The sequence below is a fragment of the Lycium barbarum genome, chromosome 9 (assembly GCF_019175385.1).
Source record: "Lycium barbarum isolate Lr01 chromosome 9, ASM1917538v2, whole genome shotgun sequence".
Lineage (NCBI taxonomy): Eukaryota > Viridiplantae > Streptophyta > Magnoliopsida > Solanales > Solanaceae > Lycium > Lycium barbarum.
Window position 1 is genome coordinate 4,476,367 of NC_083345.1, and position 10,659 is coordinate 4,487,025.

Genomic DNA, 10,659 nt, shown 5'->3' on the forward strand with positions numbered 1-10,659 from the left:
TGCATGATAAGTTCAAAATCAAGGCACTACTTCCTAGGACTAGAGGTACTATATAAAGAGGATGGACTTATTATATCATAGAGAAAGTTTCTACTGGACCTGCTGAAAGAGTATGGAGTATTGGAGATGAGCAGTTATCCTTCTCTATTAGACTCTACTGTCAAATTGCAAGCCAAGGAAAGAGTGGCATTGTCTGATCCTACTTATTATAGAAAGCTCATTGGGTAGCTAAACTTCCTCACAAATACAAGGATGGACATAGCCTACAGTGTGCAACACTTAAGCCAATTCATGCAAGATCCTAGAGAATCTCAATTAAAAGCTGCATTTCATTTGCTCAGATATCTTAAGGGTGATCCCACTCTTGGCATTTTTGGCAAAAATCTCAAACCATACTGTCAAAGCCTATTGTGACCCTGATTGGGCTACATGCCCAGATTCAAGGAAATCTGTGACTTGTTGTTTTACTGGGAAACAGTCCAATAAGTTGGAAGTCCAAGAAACAAGAAACGATATCATTGTCCTCAGCTGAAGCAAAATACAGGGCACTAAGGAAAGTGGTAGGTGAGCTTGTACGGTTGGACAGGTTACTTGAAGAGCTTTCAGTGTCCATTTCAAGGCCAATTGAAGTATATTGTGACAGCCAATCTACCTTGCATATTGCAAAGAATCCAGTCTTCCATGAGAGGACTAAGCATATAGAAATTGATTGCCACTTTGTAAGGAATGTGCTTCAAGAAGGACTGATTTCTCTCCACTATGTTGCTTCAGAAGACCAGCTAGCAGATGTTCTAACTAAAGCTTTGACAGGCATCAAACACAGTGCTACCATGAGCAGGTTGGTAGTGTTTTCTACACCTCCAACTTGAGGGGGGGGGGGGGGGGTGTTGAGAATAAGTATTTAATTATTAATTAGTGTGTTAATTGTTTAGTTAGTTAGTTAACTGAATTAGTTAGAAGTAGTTTAGGTGGTTACAAGTGCATCCACCCCACTGCCAGCTGGATACTACTAATAGGTAGATATTTGCATTCTTTACACTTGCATAAATACATATACTCATTTCAGTGGAATTAATTCAATTGAGTCTTCCCAAATAACTTCTTCTCACTTTCTCCTCAACCGACGTTCTTCCACCATTGATGTTCAGTTATGTAAGCTTACCATTTGCTCTTAATTCACTTTTATATTTCTAATAATAAATAAACATGTTTGTATACAAAATTGATGTCATTTCTAAAATGAGATACAGTATAACAGAAGCAGGAAATCAAAGGTGCCTGGAGGCAAACTGTAATCCAGCTCAAGCTTCTCCAACAAATGCAAGGTAAGGAGAACAAAAGTAGTGTAAATTCTCAAATGCAACACTTTGAAAACAACGTGCTGCTCAGCAGGTACCATAATGTCTTCTATGATTGTGTGAAGTAATGGAGAATCTTGTATATCATCCTTATGTACATCTTAAAAAGTATCATGACTTGATTAGGAGAGCTAACTGAAGTTTACCAAGCTGATAGTCTGTATGGGTTTTTGTATACTGTCACTATTGCTATATTATCGGCCGATAAAAAAACATGGGCAATGCTAAAAGATTCACCTTTCTCAACTGCAAACTGCCATTCCCTTAAGGTAATATGGAACCAATCCTTTGTCGAAGATGTAGTTGCCTTTATTTCTATGTATTCATCATCTCCCACAACAAGGTCATAGGGAAGCCCCGCTTCATTGGTTTCATTGACCCATTTCATGAAAGGCTCCCTAATTTCTCCAAGAAGTACTTGAAAGCAAAAAATTCTCCAAGTCTGCTAGTTTCCCGTTGAGCATCAGTTGTGCCACTTGTGCCTACATACAGCTGATCTCTTTCTGTCACATCAGATGAGCTATTATTCAGGTCATGTGGTTCAGTCATGGGATGAGGAGAATTGAATGACTCAATAGTACCAGGTACATGATCAACATCTTGGGAACCTAGTACAACTGCAGCTGATGCTGGATCGTTGTTCACATTCTCGACAGAAGTCATCTCACTTGGAGCCAGTGCACATGTTATAACTACACTTTCTTCCAAAGTCACCTTTTTCGATTTGATGCCACTGGCTGCCCATTTTTTCGCGACACAATCACTTAATCGCTGAAAACCTGGAGCAGTTTTCCAGCCAGTAGGTGGCCAGTTTGAGCTGATTCCTGATCTCTTCTCGATTTTCAAAGGGTTTTTCTCGTCAATTGTTCTGGAAGAACTCATCAGCCCTGTCTCACTATCTGTTGACAATGACACATTTGCGAGTGACCAAACAGATTCACCTTCCGGAAGCTTGGGCATTTTCTGGCTATTCAAAATGAAAAACTCAGCTTGCTCCTCATAGGAACCTAATTCTGCCATAGTGGTGATCATATGAAGAAAGTTTGCCAAGTGCAAGTCGGGAGTTCTAGAAGAGAACTAACGAGAAAACTCCATGAATATTGAGTGAGAATCTGATTCTTGAGTGGCATACAAGATGTTTCGTTGTCACAGAGTGTAATAAACAATAAAGGAATGAAATTGTAGAAAATTTTCTGTGTGTTTTTCATTGATTGCGTATAGTGTATTTATACAAGCATTCTAGATGTAGAGATGAATAGAAAATGTACAAGTGTCCTAATTTATATTGGCTAGTATTTACAGCTGTAACATATGGAATATGCTAATTTTATTTACAAATCATGTGAGGAGCACATGTGAGAAGCTTCTATTTTCTTCACTGAGTTGTACGCTCAGGATCTGTTCTTGATTAAATAAAATTAGCCTTGTGATGACTCCACGTGTCTTTGAATGAAACTTTCCCAAATAGACACATAAGAGTGTTGTTGTCTTTGACATTAACGATGTCAACTTTTCTGACCAGTTTCTTCATTATCAATCTCAATCTTCCCTTTCTTTGTAGTTGAGGAAGAAGGTCGATTATTATCACCAGCACCCCCTCAAGTTGGAGGGAGAGGAAGCCACTCTTAACTTGCCGAGAATAGCAGAGTGAGAAGGACCAGAGAGCGGTTTAGTAAACAAATCGCGATCTGAGATGAAGACGGTACAAATGATAAAGAGATCAGACCAGAGATAAATTGTTGCAGAACGAAGTGGCAATCAATTTCCACATGTTTGGTTCGTTCGTGAAAGACCGGATTACGAGCGATATGAATCGCCGCTTGGCTATCGGAGTGCACTGGTATAGGAAGAGATGGAATCACCGATAAACCCTCCAATAGACGGCTCAATCAAGTTAGCTCTGCAACAACCCTTCTCATCGAACGATATTCAGCTTCGGTTGATGAGAGGGAAATAGAATCCTGCTTTTTCGATTTCCAAGATACCGGAGAACCCCCAATGCTAATGAAAAATACACTTACTGATCGTCGGGAATTAGGGAAAGTGGCCCAATCGGCATCACAAAATGCCAATATTTGAAGAGAAGGAGATGCAGAGATGAATATCCCTTGACCTGGGTCAGACCTGAGATAGCGAACAATATGAAGAGCATCATAATAATGAGGAATGGTGGGTTCTTGCATATATTGACTAAGAAATTGTACTGCAAAAGAGAGATCCGGCCGGGTGTGAGTCAAATAATTAAGTTTCCCGGTGAGACGACGATACACTGTTGGATCAGCAAGTAAATCTCCTGTACCAGCCGAAAGTTTGGACGAAGGGTTGAGGGGAGAATTCACTAAGGGCATATGAGTAGGGTCAAATTCGGAAAGCAAATCCAAAGCAAATTTCCTCTAGCAAATGATCAAACCATAGGGTTCACGAAGTATTTCAAGCCCCAAAAAATAGTGTAAGTGACCTAAATCCTTAACTTTGAATTCCATGTCAAGAAATTGTTTGAGTGAAGCAATTTCAGTCGAGTCATTTCCTGTAACTAGAATATCGTCGACATAGACAACAACGATGGAAATAGATGACCCTGTCTTCTTAAAAAATAGAGAATAATCATGAAGAGAGGAAGAATAGCCTTTGAATTTTAAAGCAGAGGCAAGACGAGCATACCACTACCTCGATGCTTGTCGTAGGCCATATAATGATTTTTTTTAATCTGCAAACAAGATCAGTAGTAGAACAATGCATACCTTGAGGAAGTTTCATATAAACTTCTTTATCCAATGTGCCATGTAAAAAGGCATTCAATAACCCAACCCCTCTTAGTAGCAACTGTAATAAGGCAGCGGATAGTAGTCATTTTAACAACTGGTGAAAAAGTTTCATTAAAATCGATTCCTTCCCTTTGAATGTCTCCTCTAACAACAAGTCGAGCTTTGAGCCTTTCAATTGTGCCATCAGACTTGTGTTTTACTTTGTAAACCCATTTACAAGGTAAGGCCTTTTTCCCTTTAGGCAACTGAACAATATCCCAAGTTTGGTTGGTAACCAGTGCGGGAACCAACCAAATTGTACGGGGCGGAGTGTTGGCCAGTCAAGAAATTTCACGTTCAGAAGATGAAAGTCACGGAAATGTGAATGCTGCGGTGGATGTGTGGGCACACTAGGAGGGATAGAATTAGGAATGAAGATATCCGATACAAGGTGGGAGTGGCATCGGTGGACGACAAGATGCGGGAAGCGAGGCTGAGATGGTTTGGGCATGTGAAGAGGAGAGACACAGATGCCCCAGTGCGGAGATGCGAGAGTTTGGCTATGGACGATTTCAGGAGAGGCAAAGGGAGGCCGAAGAAGTATTGGGGAGAGGTGATTAGACAGGATATGACACAGTTTCAGCTCACCGAGGACATGACCTTAGATAGGAGGTTGTGGAGGACTCAGATTAGGATAGAAGGCTAGGTGGCTAATCCTTTCACTGTAGTAGTTGTAGCTTTGCTCATTTGTTTATTGCAATTTGATTTCTGCATTTGATTGCTGCTTATATTTGTTGGGCCGTTGTACTTTGGTTATCTTAGCTATCTATAGTAGTTAATGCTCCTTTCTTTCCGGGCTGTTCTACCATGACTTTCTCGCATTTGTTATTCCTTGCTTTCATATTGTTTTCGATATGCTTGGTCCTATCTAACCTTTTGTCTTGTTTTTCCTCTCTTGTTTCTCCTCTCTTATTCTCTTCTTGAGCCGAGGGTCTTTCGGAAACAACCGCCCTACCCTTCAAGGTGGGGGTTAGGTCTGCGTACACTCTACCCTCCCCAGACCCCACATGGTGGGATTATACTGGGTTTGTTGTTGTTGTTGTGTTGTTGGTTGGTAACCAGTGCATCTAATTCAGTAGTCATTGCTTCCTGCCATCCAGGATGTAAGGAAGCCTGGTGAAAACTAGTAGGTTCACTAATAGTAGAAATTGAGTTAAGAAGTAATTGATTTGAAGAGGATAAAGCATTAAAAGAAAAGGTAGGAGGATGAACTGGATTAGTAAGACAGGAATCAGTGACATTAGAAAAATAGACATGATTGCATATATAATCAGATAAGTGAGTAGGAAGTTTGTAAATTCTGTCTGATTTTCTGAGGGTAGGAGGAACGGGAGGAACAGGAGAAGGAGGAGGGATGGTAGGAGAAGGTGGAATAGGGGAAGAAGGTGAGGGAGGGGGCTGTGGGACAATGGTGGGACTTGATGTAGAAGAAGGAATATTAGGAATAGAAAAAGGATCAGTAATGGTGTTATGAGGAGAGGAAAAAATAGGTGATGGTGAAATTGGAGAGTGAAAGGGAAATTCTGATTCGTGGAACTGAACATCCCGTGAGATGAACACCTTCTTAGTGTGTATATTGAAAAGTTTATAGCCCTTTTTACCTGGAGGGTAACCTAAGAAGACACAGGGGGAAGCTCTTGGGTCAAACTTAGTTCTGTTACTGGACAAAGTGGGTGCAAAACACAAACATCCAAAGACTTTTAAAAAATGATAAGAAGGAATAGAATCAAACAACATTTCATATGGAGATTTACCTTGAAGAATTCTGGTAGGAAACCTATTTATTAAAAAAGTTGCAGTTAAAACACACTCCCCCCAAAATGGAATAGGAACCTTAGAATGATGAAATAAGGCTCTTGAAACTTCTAAAAGATGTCTATGTTTCCTTTCGACAATACCATTTTATTGAGGAGTAGCAATGCAAGAAGTGTGATGTATAATTCCTTGAGAATGGAAGAATTCTGAAGTGAGAATACTACTACCTAATTCTAATTCATTATCTGATCTATTGATTTTAACCTTCTTTTCAAATTGTCTTTCAACCATGGCTAAAAAAAAAATTTAAGAACTGGAAAGGCATTGCTCTTGTTGCTTAGTAAATAAGTCCAATTAGTTCTACTAAAATCATCTACAATGGTGAGAAAATACTTATAACCATTATAGGGCCCCCATGTGTCAATGTGGATTAAATCAAATGAACCTTTACTCTTGCTTTCACTAAGTGGAAAAGGTGATCCAGTTTGTTTTGCCATAGGGCATATATCACAAGGATTTGCAACAGAAGAAATAGGAGAAATAGAACTGATTAAACTGATAGGTGGCCCAATCTATGGTGCCAAAGTCTTACATCTGAAACAGTACTAGAAGAAAAAGAAACTGAACTAGGAATTGAAATACATTTAGATAAAACAGTACTAGGAATAGAAAGCATAGAATCATTGTTCTTGGAAAGGTTGGTAGATTGAAGAGCTGGTGCAGTAAGCATAGAAACTTTATTCTTGGAAAGACTGGAAGGCCGAGAAGTTGGTGCAAAATGAAATGGCAGGAGATAGAGTCCTCCATTAGCAGTTCCAAAATCCGGGATTAGTCGGGGCTCAAAGAGCCTCGGACACCCGGTGCTTAATAAAAAAAAACACACAACCATGTGAGGTGAAAGTTAAGGCACAGTTCAGTTGTGTACATATTTTATGTACTGAAAGAAGATTGACCTTAAAGGATGAAACATAAAGAACATCATGAATAATTAGTTTAGGAGAAAGTTGAATGCTCCCTGCATGTGTTACTCTTACTTTATAGGAATTAGGTAGGGTGACAAATCTAGGGATGGGCAATGGTTTAACAGAAACAAAGAGTGTAGAATTGTAGCACCTATGTTCAGTGGCTCCTGTATCAAGGATCCAGGAACTAGATTCAACGTAAATGGTACAGGAAACAGAATTATTAAAGACTTTACCAGCACAGTTTGTGGCATTAACAATAGCATCTGAATTAGAGGCACTTGAATTCTCAACCTTAGCCTGTTGCAGTAGCTGAACCACCTGAGAGTATTGCTCATTAGTGAGCTGATTTCCTGAATTAGACCCTACATTAGAACCTGCAAATTGGTTCCCAGTACCCTCAGTTCCTAAAACCATGTTAGATCTCCCTCCTCCTTGGTACTTCCTTGATTTGGTGAATTTAAGGTCTGGAGGAAAACCTATGATTTTGTAACACTGATCCACAGAGTGACCAACCTTCTTATAATAAGCACAATCAGGTTGTTTTTCTTTCCTTTATAATCAGAAGAATAATACTTCTGTTGGGGCTGTTGAGGAGGAACTGCATGATTTGCTGTTAAGAAAGATTGTTGAGCATGAACAACCTGTTTTGCTGCTAAGAATGAAGAGGTTTCTACCGGAAATTGAGAGCTTACATAAACCTCTCTTTGTTTTTCATCCTGTACGAGTAAAGAGTAGGCAACATTAACATTAGGCAAGGGAGACATCATGAGTATATTACTCTTTACTCCGGTATAAGCATCATTTAGTCCCATAAGAAATTGAATAAGCCTTTCATCTTGAAATGATTTTATCACCTTTTCCTTTCCTCTGCAGGTACAAGTGCATGAACATTGAACAGAAATGGTCAAAGCATCAAGTTCATCCCATAAACATTTGATTTTTGTGAAATATCCTGCTATATTATTAGACCCTTGTACTAAGTCATTCAATTCTTTTTGTAGGTGATACAGTTTGGCACCATTAGGTTGGCCAAATCTGTCTTCTAAAGCAGTCCAAAGTTCCTCTGCTGATTTAGAATAAATGACACTGGATGCTATTTCTTTGGACAAAGAATTCAACAACCAAGAGGTGACCATGTCATTTCTTCTATTCCAAAGATTGAAATCAGCAGAAGTATCAGAAGGGGATTTGATGACCCCATTAATAAAACCCAATTTGTTTTTAGCTGACAAAGCAATCAAAATTGACCTTCTCCAACCCCCAAATCCTTTTCCATCAAAAGAAGAATTCACCAAGGTCATACCTGGTGAATCAGATGGGTGAAGGTAATAGGGGCTGGACATATCAGAGTTTGCAGATCTTGCAGCAGAGATAGAAACTTCATCATTTGAAGGCATCTTTGCTTAGAGAAAAGAAATGACAACAGAAAAAAAATTAAAAGAGTAAGGAAGCAGTAAATAGACTGAGGACCTTAAAGGAGCTCTGATACCATAATAAACAATAAAGGAATGAAATTGTAGAAAATTTTCTGTGTGTTTTTTTATTGATTGCGTATAGTGTATTTATACAAGCATTCTAGACGTAGAGATGAATAGAAAATGTACAAGTGTCCTAATTTCTATTGACTAGTATTTACAGTTGTAACATAAATGGAATATGCTAATTTTATCTACAAATCATGTGAGGAGCACATGTGAGAAGCTTCTATTTTCTTCATTGAGTTGTACGCTCAGGATCTGTTCTTGATTAAATGAAATTAGCCTTGTGATGACTCCACGTGTCTTTGAATGAAACTTTCCCAAATAGACACATAAGAGTGTTGTTGTCTTTGACATTAACGATGTCAACTTTTCTAACCAGTTTCTTCATTATCAATCTCAATCTTCCCTTTCTTTGTAGTTGAGGAAGAAGGTTGATTATTATCACCAACAGAGTGAAAAATTAAATTGTCCCTACGCATATATTTGCTTGTCAGATGAATGTGATATGCATCCTGAAAGGGACAAGGAAAGAGTATAGATGAGGAAAAAGTCATGATCGGATTCTGAGAGAGCAGAAGAAGCATGAGTAACATGTTTTTTTTTTTTGTTTTTGTTTTGTGAGATGATAGCATCATGAGTAACATGTGTTTAGAGGACATAAAATACATTAACGATGTTTTGTCGTAGACGATAAAAATGATAAAGCCATTCTCCACCAAGAAAAACTACTTAGTATTTTTTTTTCTTTTTATGTTAGATATAATTATTATGGGGATATAGGAATGTACCAAGGGTAAATTTGAAAAGAGAACTAAATACTTTCTTAATTTTGTGAAACATCAATTATTTTGGACGGGAGGGAATAAATATTTACCATAGACTAAACATATTAAATTTTGAAAGGATCAAAACTGTCCGTACATTATAGGAAAGGGTTTAAGAATATCTTTGACATGCAATTGAACTAATGATATTTACTGAATTGACAGTTGAGTGAAATGAAGAAAAGTTCTAAAGAGAGTGGATTTTTTATGAACTAAACAAAGACTTTGATTATCTAGTTATGTGTGCTGACTGTTGAAGGATAATATCCCTTAAAGGACTCCTTCATAATGGGAACATATAATATTTTCTTTCTAATCAGTAACTCAATACATAAATATATGGAGTTAGATTTCCCAATGTTCATTCAACTAATAGTAACTATTTCAAAAAATCATTTTTTTTTTGTTTTGCAACAGATAAGTCACGCAATTAGTAATAATTATGTCACTAAGTTTTCTTTGTTTTGTAATAGAAAAATCACTCACTTTGATTATGATTTAAAATTGCCCTCTTGATCTAGCTGAAGGAGTCCTAAACCAACAATTCGACCGAGGGTAAGGTTACTCAATTTCGTAATATATGACAAATTTGAACATTTTCTCCTGAAAGTTGAGTCAATTCCTCAAATGGTCATTGAACTTGCAGAAAAATCCTACTAAAGTAACTTTTGAATTTTTTTGGACAATATGGTCATCAAACTATGCTCATCTTTCCAAAAAAGTAAAACAACCCATTTTTGAACTTAATACCCCTTAACCCATTTTAAATTATAAAATCCATTATCTAGCCACAATTTTTCAATACTCCAAAATTCTTGTTCAAATTAATATTTTTCATGTTTTAATAATAAAATAGGAATATCTAACGTAATATTTCAAGCGATAAGAATAAAACAATATAATCATTCAAACTTTAAGTATACTACAAGATTTTTCTTGTTATATCAACTTCTTTTGAATTATTTTGATATTTTCTGTTGCTCAAAGCCGGAAGTTAAACAATTTACTGAATGGAAGCGCATTGACATAATTGAAACACTTGAGACGTTATATAAATGCATGATGCACGTAATTTACTTTATTGGTAGAATATTTAGATAAATTTCCTTAAGGAAAAGAAGCGTGCTGGATAACTACTTTGTAAAATAAAATCAATTTTACAATTAGTTGTATATACGCTTTTTAAAAATATAAAATGTTTATATTAATTGTAATCCACTTATTTATAAACTAAACTTAAACAAAATCAAAGCATTACAAGTTCATCTCCAAGAAAATAAAAATAGTAACTATTTTTTTGATAATTGAAAATTTTATATATCAAGAAAAATTATTTACAATCAATTAAAAAATATAGTTAAGCATTGTGCTCATTTCTACTACAATTATATTGTATCCTTTTGTTGTCTGCTTAAACACAATTTTGCAATATTCTGAAATATTTTTCACATTTTGAAAATAAAATAGAAATA

At 37.0% G+C, this 10,659-nt stretch overlaps 1 protein-coding gene across 1 annotated transcript; it reads right to left on the bottom strand.

Moving 5' to 3' along the window:
- Positions 1-7,358: 7,358 nt before the first annotated feature.
- Positions 7,359-8,279, bottom strand: LOC132611543 (uncharacterized). The gene has a single exon (XM_060325964.1). It carries the CDS (start codon positions 8,277-8,279, stop codon positions 7,359-7,361), a length of 921 nt encoding a protein of 306 aa, XP_060181947.1.
- Between the last annotated feature and the right edge of the window lie 2,380 nt (positions 8,280-10,659).